The sequence below is a fragment of the Barbatula barbatula genome (assembly GCF_947034865.1).
Source record: "Barbatula barbatula genome assembly, chromosome: 2".
NCBI lineage: Eukaryota > Metazoa > Chordata > Actinopteri > Cypriniformes > Nemacheilidae > Barbatula > Barbatula barbatula.
Window position 1 is genome coordinate 11,013,446 of NC_136767.1, and position 14,375 is coordinate 11,027,820.

Here is a 14,375-nt window from a genome sequence, read left to right on the forward strand (position 1 = left end):
TGTATATTGTGGAACGACGGAAATGAAGTTATATCGTTTTTAATTTAATTATAGTTAATACCATTTAACTACACATTTTCAGAAGGGACACTTGAAGTACAATAACAAAAAGTATTACAGTCACAAGTGCAAGTTCTGTTACAGAAAAAAACGTTTCACTTTCAAATATAAGATGCTCTACGATGCCATAGAGGAACCTGAGCCTAAATGGTTCCATAAAGAACCTTTAACATTCATAGAACCGTTCTGTTACACAATAGTAAAAACGTTCTTCAGTTTTTAAAAAGTTAAGAGACTGAATGGTTCTTTGTGGAACCAAAAATGGCACCGCTGTGAAAAACCTTTATTTTGAAGGGTCTATTTCACACCGAATATGGTCTTGAAAGATTATTTTCAATTTCCATAATTTAAGACACAACACAATTAACAATACATTTTAATATAACTATATAATAATAATAATTCCAGATTCAAATGTCATGATACACTTTGTATAAATTCAATTCTTTTTAAATAACAAAAGTACAATTATGATTTATAAAACTTAATTTAGTCAATAAAGTGCCTTGTATGTTCATAATACAGTATGAGTATATACAAATTATCATTGTATTTATGCATAGAATAAAATTATTAAAATAACTGCATTCGTGTATCACTTTCTACTTGTACAAATTATTCATTATTGTAAATTATTCACAATTATTCATTATTCACCATTTACATGAATGCTCTAACCTACATAATTATTAAGAGAAGATATTAAGCTTATACAAATACTTAAATACATGCAAAAAGTATACTCAAAACAACCCAACTGAAGAGGTGACATTTTATGAAATACAGGTTTTCTACAATGACTCGCTGTCAACATTGTGCCTGAGGTGGAGCAGGAAAAGCATCAGGGCTTATCATGTCTCTTCCATGTTGCCTTTAATAAAATACACTGTTGGGTTCAGTTTAGGGATTAAACAGTCTGTCAGTTGTTGCTTTTGAAAAACTTGTCAATGGTGTGTTTCGTGTTTAACACTTTAGTCTTCTTAGCCGGAGGAAGAGCAAGTGATCCTTGCCTGTGTTTTAAGACAAATATAAACATTAAGTCCTTTAAATATTACCCCTTACAAATATATATAAATCTGCTTCATGAATTACCTTTTGCTTTTTTCTCTGGCTTTAGAAACTCCTCCTTGGTCTTTAGGTTGGCCTGCTTAAGACAAAACAATGTTATACACCACATTAATGGATGTTTCTCTTTAACTCATCATTATCGAATGTAATTCTTTGCATTGTTGGAAATTTTAATAACACTTAAAAACTGTTTTACTCTTGTGTGCTGGTGCATCTGAGTGAGCCAAATGTGATTGAGATCCTCTAAATTCCAGCAACACTTCCTGGTTAAGGCACATGTCCACATGTCGGTTGAAGAGAGTGAGGTCATCAGTGCTCTGCAGTTGACTGCACACAGGACACGTCAAAGACGGGCCCTTCGGGTCATCCGACAACACAGTGACGGCCTCAGGAATATGTGTTACATGGGAAGCTTCAGAAGTAGATTCACAAGAACTAGTTTTCCTAGGGAAAAAAGGCTGTTTATTTACATTTGTCCTTCGGCTAAAAAAAGATGTGCTGAAATTACAGCTTTCGTCATTGTCCACCGCTGGCACAGAGACGCTAATGGATGGCTTCACTCCATTACAGATCGGTTCCTTGCTTGACAAAATCCTACTTTCCGAACTTGACGAAGGGAGTTTGCTATAGAGCTCTTTGTGTTTCTCTTGACTGCATTCATCTGGATCTGCATCCATGTTTGTGCCTTTTTTCTCCTTTATAGCACTGCCCTCGAGGCATTCATCAATGTGCTGGTTGAAGGCCACGAGGTTAGCAGCTTTCATCTCCCTGTTGCACACAGGGCAGGTGAAACACTGTGTTGAGGTGTTATCAAATGATGCTTTTATATTTGATAAAGCAGCTGATGTTGTGTTTGACTGTGTGTTTGTTATTGACAGATCTGTCTGTGTAGCAGCAGCTGTTTCAGCAGCATTGTTTGTCGTGGCTGGACCAGACGTGACATCATTTACACACGTTAGAGCCTGTTGCTGAATTCTTTTTGATTGTGCTTTTTGAAAAAACGATTGCTGTTGTTGTCCTCTGGATTTTTGCGTTTGCTCAGGGACAGAAGGTACACTTATCTCGGTGGTCTTTAGATGACTTGCACTAGATCTGGCATCACTGTTTGCTTCTGCTTTGAGAGCAGATTCAGGACACTGCGTGGAGCTGCTTGGATCATGTCCACCTTTATGCAGGAATCCCATTATACTCCTCTGAAGAGGTTTTTTGTCTTCAGCATAAATAAAACTGGACACACGAACACCTGCAGAAAAACAAATAACGTCATTCATGAGTAGAAGCTGCGAATGACAGAAGCAAATTCTTATAGTTGAAACAAAGTCATTTTAGAAAACGATTATAGTAAATGTAGGAATCTATAGAAATACATTTTAAAATGTATTTACCCAAATCTATTGCCTAGATGACAAACTGTGTAAATGCTTTAAAAATGTATCATGATAAACAGGGTAGGCCTACATATCATGACTGTTTACTGAAACAAATCAGAGTTATTATAATTTTTTTAATTAGCTTTCATTTTTAGTTTTAAAATACATTTTATAGATTATAGATAGATTTTTAGCTATTTTGTTACATGCTTTTTTAGATGTCATTTTATTATTTATTTGTTTCTATATCAGATTAATTTATTTTGATTTGTTTATTTTCTGTCTTAAATTTACTAAAATGTATTTATGAAAGGCAACATTTCCTTAGGCCAATATTTGATTTGATTTCAATAAACAGAAATGTTTTCCAAAACAACCCGCTCTGCGAATGACTTTAAATGATGTTACAAATGAATAAATAAATGAAAGTAGTAGAATAAAACATCAGGTAACGCATACCCATAAGTCTCAGCCTCAGTGGCTGTGGGAAGACACTGTCAATCTCAACTTTGAGGAGGTCTTTAGCAGCAGCAAAGATCTCTTCCTCAGTACAGACAGTGTACTGCAACGTAAATGCTCTGGTCTTTACCTCGAATTTGACATTCTTTAACTTCAAAGTAACAGTTTTCCCCTATAGTTAAGACACAAACAAATCGATGTAATGGGCAATTTGTAAAAATGTCCATACTTGGATATACTTTTTTTCTAATTAGGTTGACATTCCCAGTTATGTTTATCACCTGAATGCGATAGGCTATTGGTAAGACTTTTAGAAGATATATAATAATACAGTGTGTCCCAGTTTCAAAGAAAAGGATTTGCTTAAGCGAGGACTATGTCTTTCGTTAAATCGGTATATTTTAGTCGCTTTTAGAAAACACCTTTAGAAAAAATATGAATGGTGTGCATCTTGAGCCAAAAGCATAGCCATAGCATATTTTAAAATGTCAAGGCATGGTATTTTGAGTTAAGACAGCTCAAATGTTCATTTTTGTCTGGGACTAGCCTTAAGCCTTATCTGTGAAACCGGGCCTGTATGTGTCAACTGGACAATACATCCAGCAACAAAAGACCATTTTAAAGATGTTGCCTAAACGCACTTGAGGTCCTTCCCACCTATACATTAAAGACATCTTATGGTAATCGTCTACTGTGTATTAGACCTGTCCAAAAAAAACTCTAAAATACTGAGCAATATTTAAGAAGAAATACTATGGTATTAAAAAATTTAAAACATCATGGTTTAGAATGATCTGACCCCACGTTCCCTCTAGCTTTATACAAAAATATTTCTAACGTAACTTGATTCTCTGTGTACCTTAAGACCCTCCTTCTGTAAGTCCTGGGCTAGATCATGGCAGAGTTCCCTGCAAAGAGAATACTGCTCCTCTGCGTCACTCATCTCCGCAAACGTCCTATAAAAAAAGATGTATGTGGATGACACGGATAAAATAGGAGTGGAAGAAAGAATTGAACACTAGAGTTGCTTAAGTCTTTTGAATTTTGACATGCATCTGAAAACATTACCTTTCCGTGCTCATACTTTTTCTTTCAGAGTCCCTAAAACAACAAAATCAAAACTTAACTAATACTAAAATAATACTTTACTGTAAAGTATTAGAAATAAAGCTGCAAAATATGTCTGTAACATATGCAAACAGACAACACCTCTCAATATACGTAGAGCCTAAACCCAGAGATATGTGAAGAAAATGATGCCAAGAAGTTTCTGAAAAAAGCAAGGTAAGTAGCGCCATCTCCTGGCCAAGTTGGGAACAGCTGACAATACCCAAAGCAGTCAGCATTTTCTCAGTTACCTTACCAACACCAGATACCTGCAGTAAATGACACATGGAGATACTTTATAAATAACTTTCTCCAAATTAACCCAAAATTCCAAGAGATGAGGAAAAAATGTCAGACAGACCTTTCTAACAGGAAGATCCTTCATAAAATCCATCACAACCTTTCTCTCTGCAGGAATTCTGTACTGGCCGTTCGGTTTGTTCTTATCACTGCATACTTTTGCGAGCATCATGTTTGGAGCAAGGCCTACCACAAAGAAAAAATATGACACATCTTACATAAATTATAAATTGTGGATTTTCATAAAAATCTGCCACTTCTGTAGGAATGTCAGCAAACAGAGATAGAAAAATAATGACTGCAATTACAAATTCCTTGACATTGGTTAAGCGAAATATCAGAAACATCCACTCCTCACCGGCACTGGCTGTCAGAGATGTTTTCTGCTCAATGCGAAAGCGCATTTCCCTCACAGCTTCTTCCGCACTCGTCCCAAACACCACTGCTTTCCCATCAGCCCCTGACAGAGAAGGCGAAGAGCTTGGACTGTCCTCAAACAGCAAAGGGGAGAGGCCATCTTTCTCTGACTGAACCCCAGGCATGTCTGGATTCCTCTCTTTTAATTCGAACGAAACACATGAATTAAATGAATATAATGGCACATATATAGAAGACAGACTTTTATTATCAAAACCTAGGTAAAAACTAAAGCACAACAGTGGCCTTTTATCCCAAACGCAACCACTACTCAGTTACGCGCCTTTCTTGGCATCACACATGTAATGCGTTCTCATGGACTCAGACCAGTGCTTCCTCTGCTCCAGATGCTCAGTAATGTCCAAATAAGCTTCATCCAGACTCACAGGCATAAAATGAGGGTCATAGTCTGAAAATATCTCCCGTACCTTTGAGAAAGACATTAAGGCAACAACAGCTATGAGAACTGAATCATCATCGTATATCAGATTAAGATGTAAAATAAAACATACCTGAGCACTCACTGCTCTGTATTTGTCAAAGTTGGTGGGCACAATGATAAGGTTTGGGCAGAGTTTCTTAGCGATGAAACCTGGCATGGCAGCACGAACACCAAATCTCCGAGCATGGTAGTTGGAGGTACTCTGACAATGACAAAAAATTTTATGATGTTAGTGTAGATATGCAAATATGTTCGGAGAGATTTTACCATTGATTCTCACCAGCATGCTCATGGATCCCACTGCCATTGGTTTGTCCTTCAGCTCTGGGCAGTCCTTCATTTCTACAGCCGCGTAGAACGCATCCATGTCCACATGAACGATAACACGGGCCAGTTCTCGCCTCCTCTCCAGTTCAGACGTCAGTTTGTCTACCTGTAGGGCAAAACCTCTTGCTTTGGTCCTAAAACTAATTCTTTGGTAAACCAACCACGCAATAATCACAAATGACAGATGTAAAATTCTACAGTAAACATGTAGTTTACAAAAAACACCACATTTTATTCAAATCAAGTCCTGATGTTCACCTCAGCTTGCGCTTGCTTCATCTGCTCTTTAGTGATTTTGCCTTTTTGCTCCATCATCTTTTCAATTCTCTGATTCACCTGTCCATCTTTCTTAAGTTCGTTCTCATAAAACCTTGACCCCTGTCATTCAAAACAACAAATCCAAAAGCTTGGTTTTCTTCTTGTTTGACAGAAACTTTGCAGAAGAATCTAGTTTTATAACATCATAAGAGAATAATGTAAATAATGTGAGATATTCTATATAGTTTTGTCTATATGTTAAAGGAAGATACATGTCCTTCAGCAAACCTTGGAAGCCTCCAGAATGATCTTGTTAATTTTGTCTCTGTCCAGTCCTTCCATACCAGCCTTGTTGTCATTGAGAGCGATGCTGGAGAGGACATCTTCTCCAGATTTACTGCTCCCAGCACCCCGATGCTCCATACCCGCTTCAGCCTGTTCAACCTGTCACTTTCACTTAACCCAACTGGACAACTTTTTAAGTATTCAAATCAGCAAATGTATTGACTCAATGCTGACAAGCTTACTACCGTGAACGCTAAAGTCCAAAACAAAACGTATTCTTCTCCGATCAAAATATTGATGAAAACTTTTCTGCGCTGTTGAGACAAACATTAAGAAACATAACGCATTTCACCTCATTTGAAAGTATCAAATATAGCGTGGGACGCATTTTTAACGCAAATCAAAATATTTCTCTCGTCACTTATCTACGACCGCCGCCATTTTTTAACGTCTTATTCTTAAAGGATAAAACCCCACATTCAAAATCACTATCGCCCCCTACTGTTATTCAGGGCGAACAGATATAATCTTATTTCATCTTCTGTCGCTGCGTAATATTTGCATTAAAAAACTAAAATACCTAACAAACAACTATAGATTATTTAAAGACGTAATATTGCCACATATCTACATAAGGCTTTCACTACACAGCAGCTGCAACAGAACCACGTGAGTTCCGCTTTCGCTCTGTGGGAAGGGCGGAACGAAGCCGAACAGACGGAAGTGAAAAAAACGTTACAAATATGCGAGGTAACGCTTTAAAATAATTTTTAAATGACTGTTTTATGTATTATCGTTCTCGAAATGGGCTTTACCGGTATGTATATGTGTTTTTAACAATACATGTGCGAGTCTCTCTTTCATAGAGCAACATTACGACATATTTACTTCCCATTTACCTTGTTACCGTAAGAGAAATGCAGCTGGGCTTTCCAGCAAAGGGACGTTTACTTTACGTATTTCCCCCATTAGAATGGCGCATTTACGACACGCAGATTTCATGGTGAAAAATATGGCTTTAGAATCATGGAAGTGATCTGCTACATACACGCAGTGGCGCATTTCATACTGATGATCATCGATCTCGGTAAGGTCTCGGATGACATAACGTTATGTGTGCATCGTGGCCTTCATGTCCACAGTATACACTCTATATCTCTGTTTTTTTAGCCGGTGCGTTTGACGTCCTGCCGCCTTGGAATGTAAAGGTAGTCCGATCTGAACTTCAGTGGTCTCCCAGTGGTGACGACAAGATCATGTACACAGTGCAGTATAAACGTGCCTCGTAAGTATGAAACAGCCATTTGATTGTATCTCTATACACGGTGTACACCAGAAGCGCAATTAAAATAGAGTTTTAGACACATGGTCTGAAAAATGCAATGCTTTCTTTGTGTAGTAATCGGAATACTTTGGAGCAGGGGTCTCCAACCTTTTTGTAAGCTTCCAAAATATCTCAAATCCTCTAGAGGGCTGCTTGTTGATAACATACTTTAAACATGTGATGCCTTATTTTTAAGCTCACAGAACCAAATTCAGGTTTTTCAGATATATTTGCACTTGATTGTATTAAAGCTATAAAGTTGACGATGACGATGTAGCACTTTGCTGATCGGTAAAGTCACAGATTTGTCAACTGTCTTGAGCATTATTGGTGAGCACCTTACAGAGTTCATGCGGGATACCAGGTGCCCACGGGCACCACGTTGGAGACCACTGCTTTGGAGTATCGTGTCCGTGGATATGGTATTACTTTAGTATTGTTTACTACCATACCGTATTATTGTCCGATACTGTCACTGTATTGAATGCCTTGATGACATGTAACCAAGCTCAATCTTTTTTACTAGTACATGATTCGAACCTATGTGTATATTGGAGGTAAACATTCAAATCAAGCTGAGCCCAGCATTGTCGTAAATTATAAAACTAACTTATCCTGTTACTTGAATTTTAAGCGAACCAGTGGATGACTGGCACACTGTATCGCGCCACAATGGAACAAAATTTGCAATCACCAATGAATTTCATGGAGCAATATTCCGAGTGCGTTCAGAGAAAGAAGGCCGTGTATCTGAATGGAAAATTTCAAAACCGGTCCAGTGTCGGCATCGTAAGTCATGGATTATGTGGTTTGATCTAATCTACTACAAAAACTTGCACACATACAATATTTTCAAATTTTGTTGTGCTATTGCTGTTTCACAGTTGAGGGCTGCGTTCCTTTGATGTCTGTGAATGTTAAACCAGGAAAGACGTACCTGTCTATGTCACATATGGACCAGAGCTTGGAAGAGGAATATGGAGATCATATCGCATTTAATATATCATCTTGGAAAGTCGTAACTGGAGGTCACTCAGAGGTCTCTTGCATATTTAACAAAGAAAAAAACATGCACACCTACTCATTTTAAGATGTAATGTTGACACGAGGTTTTTTATTCTACAGGTACAGTTTGATGTTACAAATAACAAGAATGAAGTCATTCTTAATCTGGAATCAGGCCAGACCTACTGTTTCCAGGTTCAGTATTCATTGCACAAAAAGCCGTATGGAGATACAAGCGAACAACAGTGTGTTATCATACCAGAAACACGTAAGTCTACGTATTTATTTTTAAGGGGACAAACTGCTCGAGTTGGATCCTTTAGTTTTGCATACATGAAGCCTTTTATTCAGTTTCAGTTCTGCTTCACTCTAGGTGTTTGTAAACAAACCAAACCAGATATTTATTGTATCTAGAATGTTATTTTTTTTTCTTCTCTCTATAGCTGAGGAGGCGAAGAGGCGTACTTTGCTCACCACTATACTTACTACAATTTGTATTTTAACCCTGTGTGGTTGTTGCATTTTTATACTTTTCAAGAACCACAAAAAGTATAAACAGCTCTTAAGACCACCTGTAGAGATTCCCGGACACGTTCGAGAGGTATGCATACATATTTGATCATCAGATTACTCCGATCATGTCCTTGATGCATTTGTTAAAAGCTAGTTTAGGAAGAGTGCATGTTGTTGAATTTAGTTCAGTACCTGAAATGATGTATTCAGTCACATGTGTGTTTTATTTCCCTCTACCCTTGTGCAGTTTTTGTCTCAGGAGTTTTCTCAGCAACTATCTCCAAGTCCCAGCGTTCAAAGTATATGGTCTTGTGATGTTATCACATTAAAAGACAATGTCAGTATGGAGGAGAATGGCCAAGAGAGAATATCTTGATTCTGGTTATAGAGATTGTGGTTGTTATTGCTTTTTTACACTGTTATGTTTTCTATTGATGTATGACTGTCCTTTCGCGTGTCACTAACCAGCTCACAAATTCAGGTCTGTGCTTCAAGAGCTCTATTACTTGATACTTGTTTTGAATTCAAAAAGATTTCTCTCTTTCACTTGAGCATTAAGTTAACATTCCTGTCATTTTGGTTTGCCTAATTTGATTAGATCACACAGCATTGTTTGAAGGTTATAGTATATAAACACTAAAGACGACAATTAACATTCAGTTTTAAGAGCTGTAAATAGCATTTGGCAGTTCATCTACAGAAGTACAATCTGTAGTCGGTTGGGCTCAAGACACAATAGATTCAACTCGTGAGAACAACCACATTCTTGCCTAAAACTCATTAAATAAGTGAAAACATATGAGATTACAAAACTGCAAATTACTGCAGTTACTAATGCAACATGCTTGGTTTTGATTGGCATTAAAAGCCACTGTTTAAAGCTTCTGGTATTCCTTGACAATTATTTTGCTACAATACAAGAAAGCAAGTTTGGTTCTGTTTTATAAATGGCCATAATATTATAAAAAAAATCCTACACTAGGTTTTGTCTTTAGATAGAACACCACTATCCTTTTATTCAGTATTCCTGTATTTTTCATTTCTGTTTTGGTCATAATTTCAAGATATTGTGTTGGAGCATTTTCCTAATACCAGCCTACTGCGGAACATAGGCCTACTGATGGATTTTACATAATGGAGGATGGGTGGCTTATAAAAGGCCAAGTTTAATTGAGATAACAATGTTACAAAAATGTATTAACAACATTTATTTATGTTCTAGTAATGTTTTATATGACGTTGGGAAGTGGCGTTTTGACTATCAAGTAGTGACTGTGAGTACTGGATGTATGAGATGATGCAGTTGAAGTGTATGCTTTTTCATTTCCTTTCATATGCTGTAATCGGAGACGCATTACTGATGTGATTCACAAATCTTTTATAATTGAAAGGGAAATAAAACTATTGTGTTTACTTATAAACACGGATTTGACTGATAATTTGTAAATATGTATGCCCAACTGTGAATAGATCCTTAGTTTTATCAAGGGAGTTTGTTCTTCAATTAATATTTTTGCATTGTTTCACGATTAAAATTGATTTGCTGCTTTTTACAAACCTCTTTCACAAATGGGATGTAGATCAAACTAAATAAAAAGGCAACAAAGCTTGTGTCTATTTTTATTGTAACGCAAAGACCACAAGAGGGCACACTCGTGCTCCAAAGTCACAGGTGCCAGTCTGCTCCTTGGTACACTTGTTTTCTTTAGACCTTCTGATATCTCAGAGATCATAATATCATTTTGCAGCAATCATATTTTTATTATAATATTTTTGATAGGTAAAATCATATCTGGTTATCAGCAAGGGAAACCAGGACCATTTTAGACTGAACCTTTGCACCTTGAGTATTTCCACAGAACATTGTTGCATGAGGCTAATGCAAAGAATTTGCCAGCGGCAATGTATTTTGTGGTTTTAAAGATGACATAGAAAAGTCTTATATTCCTTTTAATATATTTGTCTCAATACATGATTGTTAATAAAATAGGTCCATGGCACGCAGACCCACTGAAAGAAACAAGGTTGGAATACTTTTGGTGTTTGTTCAGCTGATGTTTGGCTTGTGAGACTTCATTCTGCCATTTTTTGTCCAGTTTGCAATTTCTAAAATAAGTACACAATTTCACTTTAAATGAAACAACATAGTTTGAATTTCTGCCTTATTAGTTTAGATTAAATGTATAGGCCCTGTACATTGTAATAAAAAAGAATAAGATGTGCATCTCTTGTATAGTAACCTTTGGGTCCAATAAAAAGTGATTATGTACAAAGGTTGATCTTTTAAGAAAGAGTAATTTATAAAGAATCAAACAGAAGGCTACTAAGGGTGTGATTGTAAAGTTTGGTGACCATTATCTTAAAGTAATGTCAAAGACTTGGATTAACTTGCAATTGTATGACAGTTCACGCTGAAGCAGTTATAGCCTTTAACTTTAAAGTTTTAGGCAAAATGTTCACTTAACATACCCTGTTGGTGTCCGTTTCTAAATGATTGTAACAGGATTTTTAACCTCTTTGTAAGAATGGTCCCAGTTACACATTAACAATGTTGTTAAAACTGCATCTTAATGCCAATGACACATTCTGGTCATGCACATGCCGTTATCTGTGCAATGTCTCTGCAGTTCAGTGCTACAAAAGTGCAATGTGTAAATAACTTTGTAATCAATACACATCCTTATACTATGAATTACATTAACTTTTCTTGATATAAAGTCTAATCTGCATATGACATGCTTAGATTTGTTTGCTATCTGAATGGACTTTCAAACTTACATGAATGTGTAAATGACAAGCCGTGATTTATGAGATGTCAAACTACATAACCAGCTTTAATTACTTGACTTATTAAATGTGTGTGTATTAGATTTAGAGAATATTAACAAGCTGTGGTTTCTGAGATCTTGGACTGTCGGTTCAGGGAACGCCTTTGATGGTTAACAGATGAAAAACGATTATTTGGAGAGCAATTGGAACAAGTAACTACAATATACAACAGCATGTGGGTGACAAAACCCCTAAAGCCCTGCTCAAGTTTTATTGTGTGCTATTATTATTTATTATTTGTCTTGCCCTAGGCTTAGAAGATGAGTGCAGAAGACCTGTCCATTAAATATCAAAAGTTTTTTAACAGGAAACCTCACACTGCATGGATCAAACGTTCCTTATCAAACAGTCTGCAGTCATAGACCCAGTTTAAACTTCAGTGAGTGATTTAACACTCAGAATGCTACGCTGCCTCCATTTATTGGATGGTAAGTGGAATTCAAACAAATAATTGCATGTGTATAATAAACATGTTTCAGTTTGATATGTGTCAGTTTGTTTGGAATGGACTTTAATGTGATGACTGTGCATGCAGTAGCCGATTACAGTCCAGTATCATTCTTTTAATGCCAAGGGTGATTTGAAGCATCTTGCATTGTTTGCTACTGAATGAACTGTTTGTTAGCAGTACTAAATCGCAAAAAAAAACATCACACTGTTGGTATTGCAAGTGTGATCTGTTTTAAGTTTGGAGAACCAAGTAGAATTTTTGCAAATGACCCTGAAATTGGTGACAAAGCAAGTGAGAGGTCAGCACACTGCATATTGCTGGCACAAATATATAGCATATCAAATCATATTTTAAATTCAGTAATTTAAACAAAATAATTAAATTGAATAAGTCATTTCAGAACACCTTGGAACAACGAGTAAAGCCGAAAAAAGCTTTTTCTGCCTCTTAAAAAGACTGTTGGAATGTTAACAGAATATCTTTGAATCAGGGGCTGTGGCCCACAAGGAGGTCCCAGCTGATTTCCAAGGGGTTTCAAATGAGACAAAATGCGCATTTAAATACATTTAAAAAATACTATAAAACAAGATTTTTTTATTTTTATATAGCTATTTTTATAAGAAATAAACTTTTATCCAGTTAATGTCAAGCTCTAAAATATTTTACTGGGTAGCAATCGTTTGTTTTTGGGAGTGGGGGCCTTGGAGTCGAAAAAGGTTTGGAACACCCCTTTGAATCATCTACTTGTTTTTACAGATCTATACATTAAAAAAAAAGTTTAGCTGAAGTAGTTATCATTTCCACTACTTGAAACACTCTAAGAACTAACTTTGTTTTTTTATCAAATGCTAAGAGCATTCTGCCACATAAACATAAATGAATAACAAAGTGTACTTTTATATGGCACCATGAAACCTTTAAATTAAATCAAATAGGAATGTTGTATCCACTCACAAATCTAAGAACAGCTAGGAGGTCCCCCCACTTTGCACATATGGCTCTTGTCCCTACAGGTCAGGGCGAAAGAATGACTGACCCGCCGCACTTATTCCTGAATATTTAATAATGCATCATGTACAAAGCATGTTTTCTTTTTCTTTTTTAAACTTGTGCTGGATGTTTAGTCTTCATTTTCTTTTGAAAATCATCATAAGACTGTTTATAATCTGCCTATACAAATAATAAAGAAAATGTGATAAATTCAACATGGAATAACATGTAATCTCGCTTTAAATTTCTTAGCATGTCATTGATTTTTTTGATGCAGCTTTTTATGGGTAACAGCATTTTATTGTTGTTGTAATGTTCTCATCTATTCAAATGAGGACATTTCAAAGACGTATTGCTCTACAGACAGCTATAAATAACCCTACAACAAACATTTAGCATTTTCACAATTCTAAAAAACGTTATTTACTATATTTTGTAGTGTTTTTACAAATGAGGACGTTCCCAGAGGGAGGTTTATCAGGTTTTGCCCACTTTTGGGTACACGTGCATTATATGTGTATGCCTTTTAATGTGAATAACGGACCAACCCAATCCTCTTTTTATATAAATAACTAATACATCACTATTACTAATTTCCAATGAATAATTCAATATTAAAGTTATTATTTAAAACGTATATCCTTCTACACACAGCTGGCTATGCAGTAGAACGTAACATCTGTGTCATACAGAGGTTGGCTACTCTGGGCACGTTTGAGATGTTTTCAGGAGGTGTCGCTGTGTCTCAAGTGAACGGGGAACCGGCACAAGGTGATCAGCAGTACCTGGGATGATCTATGGCTAAACTTTCTCTGGCCATGTGAGCGCACCGGTTACGGGTGTTTTTCCTCAAATAAGTATTTTCCTGTCTTTTAAAGTTAATGAATGTCATTTTTCCTCGAAATAACGGGTGTTGCGAGGATGTCTGTGCCCATTTACTCAAGGTAAAGGCAGCTTTTGACCTCCCACTCGTGCCGTGACGCGATCGCGGCAGTGGCTCGTAATATATGAAACGCGCAATTTGAAACGTCAAGTTGTTCCGCCGCTTCAGCAAACACGCGTCGTCTCCTGTCCCGTGTGGCGGACCACAGCCAAAAGGACAGAAAGGTCGGGAGGTCTTTTTTATTTTAGACACTTTGATGCGTTATTTTAAGACGAGTATCGTGGACA

General features: G+C 36.6%; 3 protein-coding genes across 8 annotated transcripts in view; 2 read left to right on the forward strand and 1 right to left on the reverse strand.

Moving 5' to 3' along the window:
• Nucleotides 1-24: 24 nt before the first annotated feature.
• polk (polymerase (DNA directed) kappa) lies at nt 25-6,782 on the reverse strand. Of its 2 annotated transcripts, none has more exons than XM_079480030.1 (14): nt 6,097-6,782; nt 5,809-5,928; nt 5,504-5,656; nt 5,294-5,425; nt 5,065-5,209; nt 4,723-4,920; nt 4,426-4,550; nt 4,167-4,333; nt 4,026-4,058; nt 3,817-3,913; nt 2,958-3,129; nt 1,325-2,371; nt 1,153-1,204; nt 25-1,070 (listed from the first exon to the last, which is right to left on the reverse strand). In XM_079480030.1, exons 1-14 carry the CDS (start codon nt 6,229-6,231, stop codon nt 980-982), a joined length of 2,667 nt encoding a protein of 888 aa, XP_079336156.1. In that variant the 5' UTR covers nt 6,232-6,782; the 3' UTR covers nt 25-979. The 2 variants fall into 2 exon arrangements, with proteins under 2 accessions (XP_079336156.1, XP_079336155.1); XM_079480029.1 differs by having other exon boundaries at nt 310-1,070; nt 1,153-1,207.
• ifngr2 (interferon gamma receptor 2) lies at nt 6,759-10,542 on the forward strand. 2 transcript variants are annotated; one of them, XM_079480048.1, is made up of 8 exons: nt 6,759-6,843; nt 7,066-7,180; nt 7,264-7,378; nt 8,052-8,206; nt 8,302-8,456; nt 8,543-8,690; nt 8,866-9,023; nt 9,183-10,542. In XM_079480048.1, the coding sequence occupies exons 2-8, from the start codon at nt 7,120-7,122 to the stop codon at nt 9,309-9,311; spliced, it is 921 nt and encodes a 306-aa protein (XP_079336174.1). In that variant the 5' UTR covers nt 6,759-6,843; nt 7,066-7,119; the 3' UTR covers nt 9,312-10,542. The 2 variants fall into 2 exon arrangements, with proteins under 2 accessions (XP_079336174.1, XP_079336175.1); XM_079480049.1 differs by having other exon boundaries at nt 6,802-6,910; nt 9,183-10,536.
• Nucleotides 10,543-13,915: 3,373 nt separating this feature from the next.
• slc4a4a (solute carrier family 4 member 4a) overlaps nt 13,916-14,375 on the forward strand; it is a 38,826-nt gene continuing 38,366 nt past the window's right edge. For 3 of the 4 annotated variants that reach the window (XM_079479045.1, XM_079479046.1, XM_079479044.1), the window contains exon 1: nt 13,946-14,312. The gene's annotated coding sequence lies outside the window, so the exon portion shown is untranslated. Of the gene's footprint in view, nt 14,313-14,375 lie in introns of all 4 variants that reach the window. The other variant, XM_079479047.1, reaches the window with a different exon arrangement.

Bases quoted from the DNA above. Each gene is read 5' to 3' on its own strand.
- polk (XM_079480029.1), bottom strand. From the start codon at position 6,231: ATGGAGCATCGGGGTGCTGGGAGCAGTAAATCTGGAGAAGATGTCCTC. The intron at 5,929-6,096 runs GTTTGCTGAAGG...TTTGAATGACAG, and splicing joins TCATTCTGGAGGCTTCCAAG to GGGTCAAGGTTTTATGAGAA. The intron at 4,921-5,064 runs GCGCGTAACTGA...TCGAATTAAAAG, and splicing joins CATGTGTGATGCCAAGAAAG to AGAGGAATCCAGACATGCCT.
- ifngr2 (XM_079480048.1), top strand. From the start codon at position 7,120: ATGGAAGTGATCTGCTACATACACGCAGTGGCGCATTTCATACTGATG. The intron at 7,379-8,051 runs GTAAGTATGAAA...TTGAATTTTAAG, and splicing joins GTGCAGTATAAACGTGCCTC to CGAACCAGTGGATGACTGGC. The intron at 9,024-9,182 runs GTATGCATACAT...ACCCTTGTGCAG, and splicing joins TTCCCGGACACGTTCGAGAG to TTTTTGTCTCAGGAGTTTTC.